Here is a 13250-nt window from a genome sequence, read left to right on the forward strand (position 1 = left end):
GAATCCCTGGGAGATTATCTGTGGTGTTTAGCCTGCGGAGTCAACCCTCCAGCGCCAGTTCAATCAGATGCATTGGTTGCGAATTGACAGCATCTCTGTAACACATTTAGCGCTAATGCATGTGATTGAATTGCCCCCAGAGACATCAGTGGTCATGTAGCCAACCTGCAGAGGCTAGATTAGGCTACTGCTAGATTAATCTCCCTGATACTCTATCAAAATATCATTTTAATTCTGTTTGTTCAAATGTACTACATGAAACATTGCAAGAATATGACCCCACTTCCATTGTAAGAAGACAATGATCCTTCTCAAATTCATTACTTCATTATTACAGCCATATAATCCGTTCCAGTATGCTCTAGGTATCAATCCACTTCAACAAATTAAACTTTGTGGTAAGGGTACATAGGCCTACTGTATAGCCAACATTGTAAGATATATTAGACATTAACACATAAGGCATTTAACAAGTGAAGCAAAAGTGCATATGGGCAGAATATGTATCGCGTGTCTTTGGCTACGTCTGGAGAAAAAAGGTCCTGTTTGTCTTCTTGGCACATAACCTGTCTGTTCATATTAACATGTTAAATAATGTTTTAGTTTTCCAAGACGTTTTCTTGAAAATAATTTTCAGGTCAGATACTCAAAAGAGACCAACATAACAAATGCCACCTTTATTTATTAACAAAATAAATAAATAAATAACTAGCACAGTAATAAACTAATTAGCTGAAGTGCTGTGATTCTAAATCTAGTCAGTAAGAATAAAAGTAGCTTAGAAACAAGGCTGTTGTGCAATTTGTTTAGAGAAATAATGCTGTCAAAAATAAGCATTGGCAACACCTATGTAGAGAATGAGAATAAACGTTCAACAACCTTTCACTGTCAAATTGAAACAACAGCAAGTTGAACTTAAGAAACAGAACAAAAAAAAACAGTTCAGAAACACATTTGTCCTTCTATAAAACAGTCTGTTACTCTGCATTCCAAACAGATGTAAACCATACTGGCATGCTGAGGTAGCTGGCTAGATTTTCAGGAGGTGTTAATTTTATGAAAGGGTGGTTTCAATGCAAGTGAAAAAAAATAACATGCGCTAATTGAAAAAAAACAGGCTACCTAAAAATGCCAATATGGTATGGTTAAATATGTAACCATGTGGAAACAAGGCAACAGCATGGACGTAATCACATAATTTCTTAGGGCGCCAATGATGAAAAACAAACTATTATGTTATTGTATAAAAACATTGTACTTTCCAGGTACAATCTTCCTTTCTTTTGAATATGATTTACAAAATAAGACAACGCCATTTGTAGAACTTCACGTCAATGTAACAAAAAAAAATGAACAGGAAGAAAAGGCTTCATGGCAATTGTTCCAGAACACGGTCACAGACAAACGTTCTCCCATGATTTGATCAGTGTGGCTGGACATGCGCTCCGTTTAGAGTGTTCTGTTTGCTCCACCTCCTCTGGCTCAGCAGCTTGCGGCTCTTCTGCACCTTGAGGCGCACGTCAAAAACGTCCTCGATGGCTTTCTTGAAGCAGTGGAAGTTGTAGTCGATGAGCCCTGCAGGAGTGAGCACACAACAGTGTATTGCTCAATGACAGTTACAAATGCTTGACTACGCGGAGGTCAACCAGGGTCACAGGCAACCTCCTTACCTTAAAGCACCCCACCCCTACCAGCTGAAACCTATTTCTGAACAGAGATAGGTGGTAACTAAAGTGACCGTGGCTGTCTGAGAGGGTTGTAAGATGTCTGAGGGTGTGACAGCATCTGAAAAAAAAAAATGTGGCTGCATGGTGCTTTGCACTCACCTTTCCTTTCAAAGCTCTCTTCCCTCAGGAAACAGACCATGGCCAGGAACTTGGTGACCTCCTTCAGGTACATGACTGTGGTGTTGTTCAGGTGGATGATGGCCATGGACTCTTTGTCATAGGGAGATACTGCCTCATCCCCAGTTAGACTGGCGGGAAACACAGAGAGGAGAAAATATCTGTATTAGCCAATTCTCAAAACCTAAAAACACTGGCACTCGTTTGCTGACAATACCTGATGTTGTCAATATCAACATAAGATACTAGAAACAGATGATTTACATAGGTCTTAACAAAGAAGAGGATGAAAGAGGAATATATCAAACGAAGAGTTCATTAAATCGCAACAGATGTAATGCAAAACTATAATTACACAGAATAATTAAAGCTGTGGCTTAGGCAAAAACTTTTTTTTCTGATGGGATCAGGGGGCAGATTTCCCCTGATATTTGGGGCAGAAGCTCTACTTTACAATCACACACAAGGCAAATCATCCACTTCTAAGCTGAGCTAAATGAGTTAATGTGAGCATATTTATATAAACACCATGAGACAGCAAATCGGGGTCACGATATTCATTAGTCAAATTAGATGGGAGATGAAAAATATGACAGAATTTCATTTATTTTCAAACTAGCATTAAGTCTTCACAACAAATGCATACATGAAAAGGGAAACTTCTTTCCCTCGCTCTCTCCATCTCTCTCTTGTGTGTTTGTGTGTTTGTGTGTGTGTGTCAGGCATTTCCATGTTTGGGTGGATTAATAGCCAGACTACAACCGACTCTGAGTATGTCTCTCTCTCCGCTCCCCCAATGACAGCAGTGAGACCGCGGGGCACATCTGCTTCTGCAGACGAGTCCAAACCGACAGCTGTGGGACCCAGGGGGTCTGCCCCCTCTTGCACCCGAGTCCACACCTTCCCCAGCTCTGACTACCGTGCCATAGTTCAGTCTGGGCTAGAGGCGCCAGGAGGCACGATTCTTCCCCAGCCCCTTGCGGGTCAATAGAAACTCAGTCTTAATACACTCCAAAAGGAACATCTCCCACAAGTGAAGCAGAAGATGGGAGGGCTGTCCTGAGGTGACACATTTCAAATTCTCTATCTTTTTTTTTATTTAGATAGAGCTATGAGTAATGGAATTGCAGTGAAGTGGATTAAAGAAACCGTCCGAGTGCTGCGTGTTTCATAAATCGTATTAGTTTGACCCAAGAGAACCAAAAGAACATTTACTTCTGTTAGACTCGGAGGGTCATTGCAGTGAAAACGTACCCATAGATGCAGGAGATGTCGATGACCACGTCAATCATGTCACAGCACAGCTCGTACGTCTGCATATCCACCGGACTGCTGTCCGTCGCGATGTAGATCTTACTGACCACGTCAAACAGAAAGGCCTTCTCAATGCCTGAGTTCTGAGGGCACACACACACACCACAAGGAAGCGGTTACTGGAAACTCAGGTATAATAGGGCAATTACTCACGAACCAAACCGCACCAGTTCAGTTCAATTTAGTGCAGTGGAATGGCATTTTGTGCTTTGGATAAAGGAATGTTTTTCTAAATGCATGACAAAGGACAGGAGCTTTTATTAATTGTTTTTATAATAACAGGTATTATTCAATTACATATAATCCTTTGGATAAATGAATTCCATCACCCACAAAGGCACCCATATATAATTAAAAATAATTATACTGACAGGACTTGGAATCCACATAAAAAAGAGCAATGCCACTGCTTGGTGTTACTGCATTCAATGGCATTATGTGCTTCTTACTGATGTTTAAGGAAGGCAGAATAAATGATGTTGCTTAAATAATTGAATCCATAAAATAAAATCCATCCATTATGACAAAGGGTCTAGAGAAAATAACACAAACAGTTCATTATTCACAAACATCTAAATCCCTGGTGCATACCAAAAAGCTTTCATAACGATCATGCCATATACTTACTTAGAAGAACAAGCTATCGCAATGTCAAAGAGAAACAGTTTGTGACAGATAATTTTGTCTTCAAATAGTTTTACAGTTATTTGCATTCTACTGCCCTCATCTGGTAAAAATCAAACATATTTATAATCAGATTTGGACATTTGGTTGGACAACTGATCCTGACCAAGACAACTCCAATACCAGCCGTAAAGAAGCATTATGAAGTTTTGGTTTAAATCTAGCGAGCTACCTGCCTAAAAACATGTAAAAACATCACCAACAGCCCAGTTGGTACTGATAAAAGCTTGCTAACATGCTAACTGGCATCTTTTTGCAATATTGTTTGTGATGTCAAGCTGAGAAGGCTTTTCTTACATTTCCGTGGGTTTTTACGATCCGAGCCAAAGAACTACACAGTGCATATCATAGACAGCTAATGGGAACAACAGGTGTTTTTATCTGTCCTCCACATGACCATATTCCATCAAAATTAATTTGGAGATTATACCAAATGTAGTTCATCATAAATAAATACCACAAAAAGTGGCAAATTGCATAGCGCCATGCTACACAAAACTACAAGGAACGGTGAATTTATGTATGAAGGTGTAGATAAATTACATTACATACCACTAAATACATTTTAATCAGTGTGTGCGTGTGTGTGTGTGTGTTTGTGTGTATATGCACACATGTACAGTATGTCAAGATTCTTGCAATGAAACTGTTACTAAGGAGACGTGGTTTCATTAGTTCATCTTCAGTCCCTACTGACGTCTGCAATCATGAAATGTAAAATTACATAAGTAACACACTTAGAATGACAGAAAATCACATCTGCTCCTTGAAATGCGGTTGGTAGTTCCAAGGCCTCAGTCTGATATAAAAAGGCATGAATGATAGGTACAGTACTTACAGAAATGAAAATATTGAGGAGGTTCTCAAGAGTGGGAAGCTGAGGAATGAGCTTCTGTACCACTTTACTGAAGGCCTCAAAGATGGAGTGGTCGTATATGCTGGTCAGATAGATGCTAGGATGACACACAGAGTAGAAACATGGTATCTTACTAAAGGTAAGAGATGCTTCAATAAACAAAACAACCGCGAGAAAAGGACTATATGCCACCTTTAAAAAGAGAACATATATTACTACTACATCATCTGTGAAGAAGAAAAAGAAGAATTAGAATAATAACAAGAAGAAGAAGACAACAACAAGTCATCGTCACACACTTTGCAGGAGTTAATTTTCAAATCTTTTTAAAGCGTTATAAAGAACAGGAAGTAAGGTTCTGTAGACTGAAGACAAGGCAAATCCGACGAGCAGTTCTGCATTTCATTCACATTATTCCCGTGCCTTAGAAGGCACTCAGGCAGTACATGTTGACATAAAGCACAATGAGTGAACAAGTACAGTTCAACTTGAAATGGAAGGCTTCAACCATTCGCTAAAATGGAGCACTTCGATGAACATACATTCGTGGAACTGTTGCCAGGCAACGACAGTCCTTTAAGACCGGGAACATTTGGGCAATTACTGCAAACAATCCAGAGCCCACCTCTCAAAGGACAATAGTACACTTCAATAGCCAAATGCAATGCACGCAATTTTTCACACACATTTCAATGTTATGCTATAACATACTAGCTATTCTTCTGTGACCCCACTGAAACACAAACAATGGCACACAAAAGCAATTCACAGCTCAGTCAATCAAATTCACCTGAGGTGTATCCGTTCCAAGCCAGCATCTGCCAGGTCATCATTGGCCCTTTTGTGGATGTCCCTCTGCTTCTCAATCTTGTGGTCGTCCGACAGCCCGTCCACTTTATGGATAAACACCTCAAAGTTGATGTCAGGGTTGACCTTGTAGGCTCTGGTTACTGTTAGGTGAAGTCTGCTCAATGCTTCAACATAGTCATCCTATAAGATAGATATTTGGGTAAGATGAACATCTAAAGCACATCTAAATAAAAGAAAGGGCATGCCAAGACTTCATCAGATGCTGGGACTTTGGGACTCTGGAACTCTAGGACAGATATGTGGTGATTGTGTTTGAGCCACCTGCTAAGAACACAAATAGCATGGCGAGCACACGTGCCGATAGAAATGCATTGCTGTACAATTCAATACAACACAATACAATACTAGACCATTTTCAGAGACAGGCCTAGTAATATTTTAAATAGGCCATTCAGTTTATAATAATGTGCATTTCTATATTTTCAAACAGGGAAGGAAACCCTGTCTTTGTATTTTTTTTTGACACACAGCCTGTTTTAATAAAAAGTGCTAGTGACATCTCATGTGTGGCTTTGACTTACAACTAAACATTTAGCCCACTTCATACAAAATACCTGTAAAAGATTTACAGGTCTTCAAACGTATAGTACATCAGTATTCAGCACAAAACTACCGGGATAGAATTTTACAAAACAATACTAGATGGCCTCCTTATAAGCTCCGAAAATAAATTATCTTTCCTTTATATCTTCGAGTTATCTTTGATAAGAACCTTCATTTTGAGCCCTATGTAAAGACACTCTCACAGTCTTGCTATCATCTTCAAAACGTTTTTGACTGAGACCCAAATATGGACACAAAGGAAATTCATGCATTTATTTCTTAAAGGCACCCAGTGCAACTTTATGTAAACATTAAAAATAAACATTACATTTCTAGTCTTTTTTACACGTAGTAAGTTTCAATAACTCCATACCATTACATATCGTCATTCAAGGAGCAAAGATGAGACGTCGTTGTGTGGTGAGAACTGATAGAAAATCGTAAACAACAACAATCGCCAGTGGGGAGAGGCCATTTTTCCATTGACTGGAATCCTGCTGTATTTATTGTAGGTTACAAAAAATAAAGAAAATGGCGGCGATTGTTGTTGTTATCGATTTTCTATCAGTTCTCACCACACGACGACGTCTCATCTTTGCTCCTTGAATGTCGATATGTAATGGTATGGAGTTATTGAAACTTACTACGTGTAAAAAAGACTAGAAATTGAATGTTTATTTTTAAGCCTCGAAAGTTGCACTGGGTGCCTTTAACGTCTGGACAACTGCACTTGACTGTTTTATTCTGCTAGTCACCTAACCATTGTGAAGCTACAGTAGATACCAAACACAGCTGCCATAACTTTTACCAAATCAAAAAAGACCTTTCATATCACCCCTCTCCTTGCTTCACTTCAGTGGTTAATTGTGTGTATTAGAATTGATTTTAAGATATGACCTTTTAAAGCGCTATACAGGCTAACACCAAAATACACTGATGGTCTTTTTAAGATCATATGTACCTTCAAGACTCTTGAACACACACACACACACACACACACACACACACACACACACACACACACACACACACACAAACACCCACACACACCCACACACACACACACACACACACACACATACAGGGTATGCCAAGCAGTGATTTTGATTAACGTCATGTAGCCTACCCTGAGAGCTCTAGACAGCCCTATTGTACCTGACTGAATGATATAAATGCCAACACCTTCTTACTGCAGGTAGGCCGTTCTCTGAGCAACATATTTAGTGGGTCTCCTAGCAGAAATTAAACTCCAGAAATTTCGACTATGTCTTCCGGTCCTTTCTTCAAGTTTGGCGTGCTCATTAGATTCTATATTAATCTACCCAGAGAGCTCAGCCAGGCATTTTCTCTAGCCGTCCCAGTCTATCATTCTGCTGAGATTTTTGGGGCCCACTCCTGCTGGAGTTTGATGCCCATCAAATTGGGTACATTTGTGGACTACATTTGTGTGCTCTCTCTCTTCTGTGCTCTTGTTCATATAGGCCCTGATCACCACGCTGTAACACCACTATATCTATAAAAAGGTCCCTTTGACTGACAGTTAAATATTTGATCACTGCAAACACTCAAATACAGCAACACTGAAATTAAAACCATTATTGAGGATGGTTAATGGTTTATTTATGTTAAGAATTGATTTAATTCTCTAGCATATTTTTCTCATTCGTTAAATTACATGCAAGCTTTCCTTCCAATTTTAATTGATACTAAATAATTAAATAAGACCTGTAGTTGATAATAAACAAATGCCAATCACGGTCTTGAATTAATGTTGGTTCATGAAAGTTTGAGCGTTTGAGCAATAAGCGTTGTCTCAAGGAGCTTTATGAAGGCCAAGAACCTAAACCCCTAAGGGTAAGCCCACAGTGGCTGTGGCAAAGGAAAACTTGAAAACCAAGCTCAGAACGGGGGGCCTCTCTGCCTAAGGCTGGCCTAGGGAGAATACACACTGATGAAGAGAATGAGAAGAGATGGGGAGAGGGGAAGGGAGGCCAGAAGGAGAAAAGAGTATAAACTGGATGAATAGAAGGCAGGTAACAGCTGGAGGTTGATGTCTGGTGCATCAAAATGAACCAAGCATTGAAAGTTCTTCTCTCACCTGTACTTAGTGGGCTTTGTTACATGTAGAAGTTAGGCTCAGGAAATGTTTTTTTTTAAATTCTGTGTTTTCCTACTACTGGCAAATAGATTCAACTTGTATAAATGCGGTGGCAGGTGTGCGTAGAGCGTACAGACAAACATTTATCCCGTTTATCAGAATTACAGCAGTATGAAAGCTGTCATTAGATTTACATCACCACCGTGTGAGTGTCGCTTCACCTGTGAGTCAATAACAAAGATGAGGGCCCCTGTGCCGCGAAATATCATCTCGTAGTCGAACGTGGGGTCAAAGAAGTCGATCTGGCCTGGGAAATCCCAGATCTGGAAGCTGACAAAGGAGCTGTTGGATACGTCTTCGCGACAGATCTTGTTGGTACTCTCCAGGAAGAGCGTCTCGTTGGGAGACATCTTGTGGAACACCACCTTCTGGATGGAGGACTTGCCGCTGCGTCGGAGGCCCATCAGCAGGATACGTGGCTTCACCTCACTGTTGAAGGGGTCACTGAAGCCCAGGACTGTGTGAGGTTGGTCACACACACACACACACACACACACACACACACACACACACACACACACACACACACACACACACACACACACACACACACACACACACACACACACACACACACACACACACACACACACGCACACACACACACGCACACACACACACACACACACACAAACATTTATTTGGATTCAAATGGAGATAGCAATTACCAAAACAAGATCCAAAAATAGTTTTCAGCCAATCTGCAATCCAAGAATTGACCCAGTAGAATACAAATGATGGGTATACAACACACAGCTACACACCCACACAAAACACATACAAAAACTTCTAGAGGGACATACCGTACCCACACCCACAATATATCGAAGTGCATGTATACTGATGCACACAAACACAGAATTCCTCTATCTCTATGTCAAACACACACACACACACACACACACACACACACACACACACGAAGAAAATGGTCAGAATAATGTGTATGGGGGGAGGAACTCAAAGCACACATACGAGGGAGACAAGGGGGATTTACAATTCACTTCATGACTTTGGAAGAAATACCATGTCTCAATTATATCTGCTCTGCTCCAAAGCTAGTCATCACCAACAGTTCATGTGTTTTTAAGTAATTTCATCGAAAGCCAACTGTAAGAAGGACAATGTGATGCAAGTCTGTGCAATGCCACTGCAGTGAGCAGTAATAAGGAACAAGGCTTTGGAGATCAGACCAAGACAACCCACACATAACTTGACATACATGACTCGTGTCTGGAGCCAATCCCATGAGAGTAAAACAAGTATTAGAGAAATAGAGTGTTATAAATCACATGACTGACACATGATGTTCTGGACTGACTGACATTTGCAGGGAAATATATGGGGTCCTCAACCAGTTTGGCAGTTTGGAGCGATCTGTAACAGGCTGCAGTCAGATCAAGTCATCAACATTGTTGGTGAGCAAAGTGGGCACTGGCACTTCCCTCTCACTAATCACATGCTCGCTGATTTGAAGGCTGTGACCTTGATAACTCCATGTTGTGGAATGCGAGCTGCATTTGGGTAGAGCGGAGGCGCACTAAACCTTAAAATACAGCCTTTGGAATCTGACCACGATCGACATCTAGCCTTCCCTTTTGAATATTGAATGGTTTACTGGTCTGTCTCTTACTCCAATAATTATGACACAACGAAGAAATATCGGAATTAATCACCGCAGTTCTAGAAACAATGTAATGCGGAAACTAGTGAAAATGTGTCAAATGATGAAGTAGACTGAAAAGACCTCACTGCGATGAAGCACATTTTTTTATGCTGCTTCCGACCCATATCTGACTGTAATCTAAACTATTACAATAGTAATATAAACAGCCAGGTCCTGGGGAACTATTTTAACATCGTGCCAATACATTTGACCAAACTAACCCAACCACCCCCTTAGTAATTATCTACTTCGAAGCATAGCTCAAGAGTTATACGGCCCGACTGGTTTCCTGGCCGTATGTTGCAGGGTAACGGTAGTCAGTTATAGTGGTGTTATTGATTCACTGAACTTGCCCAGCGAATAGCAGACTACTGTCAATGGAATTGATAATGATATCATGTCGCTACACTGCAATAACATGTTTTAGGAGGATATCTGTGTCTGCACATTAGAGGCAACAGTCTGGTGGCTTTAATCAACTAATTGCCCACAGTAGCATAATATTTTTGTCCAGCGAAGAAAAGTTTAGACAATTAACAACTACCTCCGTCTTCGCAGCTACAATCAACATCTCCATCTGTGAACGTATCGAAGTCGTCGTCATCGTCATAGTACGACAACGCCAAGTCCTCGTCCTCCTCGCAGTATTTTGAAAGCTCCTCGCTAGTCATTCCAAAAGTTCTGAAAATGTTACTGCGGCGCTTGACCAACTTCTCCACATTGTCACCTGATATGTCCAAGCCATTGTGAACTTTCACCTCTTCTTCCCTTCACAGTGGGCATACCAGCCCGCCTGCACGGGAATTCGCAGTACACTGCAACAATTCATGACCTCAGGCGCATCAAACAATGATTAGCTCTGACAAACGAGGGTGAAAAAGAACAAACTTGCCATGCCAAATACTTTGTACAGGACAACGCCTACCCTTTCGCTCAATGAAACAGGCGACAACATGGTGGCCATCGTGCAAAAGTGGCTTAGCACACTGGGAAGTGTAGTGAACGTCTTATGTAGGTTATATCAGCGTTTATGGATGTGCTCAATTGTTTAACTCAGCAGTCTACCACGCAGGATGTGTGGTTTTGGTTGAATTGTTTTCGATGCCAGTCTTTTTGAGAATACATATTGTCTTAAACAGGCAAAATATTTTGTACTGTGGATGTGCTGGTGCCTCATAAGAAATAAAGAATAATCAACGCTTCACGTGATTTCAGAACCAAGGACAGTGGTTTCACCTAGCTTTATTTCACCCAACGAAACTAATTGAAGCGTTAAGTGCACTCACAAACGTCCGTCGTTTATTTGAATCCGCTGGATGGCGATGTGAGTATACAAATAAGGGCAGATTCTCTACTTAAAGGCTTTTGTTAAGAGTTGTACTTTGGATGAAAGCACATCCGAGATTAGTGCATTCAACCAGCAGTTGGCTAGATCTCTTCAGAAAAGAAAATTATCTGTTAAAGTCACGTGTCACAGTGCGTGACGTTCTGAATTCTGAGTCGCAGTGCCTCACACGCGTTTCTAACTATGCATGCATCACCATGTGCTCTAAATATGGAAGTGTAGCCTACTAAATGTTTTGAGGCTGGCACCACTGGAAAATAATGTTAAAGAGAGCTGTCTTATGTTATCCTTATCTATAAGCTGGCCAATTGTTCAGTTCAGTTTTTATTTGGCATCATGAAAAAGTCCTATGAAGTTGTTTCATTATGATTGTGGATGGCCTTTAAGCCCTAGTTTTGCTGGTTATAAAACAGATGATACTTTAAAATGACTGCTCGTAGCTTGACTGTTTTCTCCCTTGTACGTCGCTTTGGACAAAAGCTTCTGCTAAATGACTAAATGTAAATGTAAAATACTGTGGCGTGCTTGGGGTTTGGGTGGGAGACTTTGGGTGTGTCTGTTTATCTGAAGTGGTCTGTCCTAGTTACGGGATTCATGTTCCTTTTTGTGTCTGGTGCCAGTATGTGTGACTATTAATTTCATCTGCATTTTTTTGCTGTTGGATGCCTGTGTGTTAGCCCCTGCGTATCAGTCAATGTCACTGTCTGTCTTTGTCATGTTTTAAGTTAGATATGCCTTCTGTTTCTTTCAGTATGGCATAAGTGATTCTTGCTTATCGCCATGTCACAGTAGAAGGTTTACAGCCAGTAATAGGTCACATCGCTCTTTCCTTTGATGTATCTAATGACGCTACAGTATTGAAAAACTTGAGATGATTTCCCCTGTGGAAGTATTTCAATACTTTTTCAGTAAGCAGGCAATCACAAGTAATTTTATTTCTTAAATTTCATGAAATAATGCAGATGAGAGAGTATTTTGCTGGAACAATGTGGTTGATTGACGCCATGTGTAGTAACAAGACCAAATGCATAGAGAAATAAGCCTTCGACTGATCCGGCATCAACATCTGAACCACCTTGTGTCTCTTCCTCAGCCAAATGGACACCTGACAGTATTAACTTATACAAACTAGCTTGACATATCCCACTGTTGCCGTGCGACAGTCCACATAACCTCAAGCAGATAACGTCATTCCTGTATGAATGCACAAGACACTTCTGAAGACCTGGCTCCTCTGCCATGCTCTTATGCTGTAGGCTACTGTACCTTTCATCCCTCCGCAGGAAGCCTGTTGTAGGTTATTCTACTAAATCCCTGCATTTTTTGACTAGATATAATGTGCAATGCTGAAATGCACAAGGGCACTGACAGTTTTTTATTCTTTTCGAAACCCAAAGGAGACGTAGTATGCGTGGGTGCATAGGCTTTCTGACAGGTTCAGAACAGGGAACCATGCAGTGATGCTTCTACATTCAGGTGGCATGGAGTGTGTGTGTGTGTGTGTGTGTGTGTGTGTGTGTGTGTGTGTGTGTGTGTGTGTGTGTGTGTGTGTGTGTGTGTGTGTGTGTTTGTGTGTGTCTGAGACAGAAAGGAACTTAGGGAATTTGAAAAGGGCAACGAGAGCTATGACTCAGAGAGGTATAATAAAATCAAGCCAAAAAAGTTGTCAAATGTGTGGCATTGAGCGGAGTCTGATACAGACACATTTCTGTGTAGAAATTGTGGAGGACACAGAATTGTGAAAGGGTGACTGAACACTTTATTCAGTTCAATTAAGTTTAATTTAGATAGTGCCAAAACATTACATTGTTTCCGAACCAGAATTTATTAAATAATTTCTAACAATGATCCATTCAGCTGTTTAAAAAGAGGCTATGACACTGTGTTATGCCAGTGTAATCTAGATCTCTACTGCTACTACTTCTACTATATGAATACTACTACTGCTGCTGCTGTTGCTGCGGATATGT

General features: G+C 40.7%; 1 protein-coding gene across 1 annotated transcript; it reads right to left on the reverse strand.

The window, feature by feature from the left end:
• Positions 1-662: 662 nt before the first annotated feature.
• rragd (ras-related GTP binding D) lies at positions 663-10680 on the reverse strand (the record flags this gene model as incomplete). The annotated part of the gene is given in 8 exon segments (XM_080849756.1): positions 663-1575; positions 1827-1975; positions 3099-3241; positions 4681-4795; positions 5489-5688; positions 8431-8726; positions 10480-10626; positions 10629-10680. Coding segments are annotated over 8 exon segments (1254 nt in total). The 3' UTR covers positions 663-1423.
• Positions 10681-13250: the final 2570 nt, after the last annotated feature.

Source organism: Sprattus sprattus (assembly GCF_963457725.1).
Source record: "Sprattus sprattus genome assembly, chromosome: 13".
NCBI classification, from domain to species: Eukaryota; Metazoa; Chordata; class Actinopteri; order Clupeiformes; family Clupeidae; genus Sprattus; species Sprattus sprattus.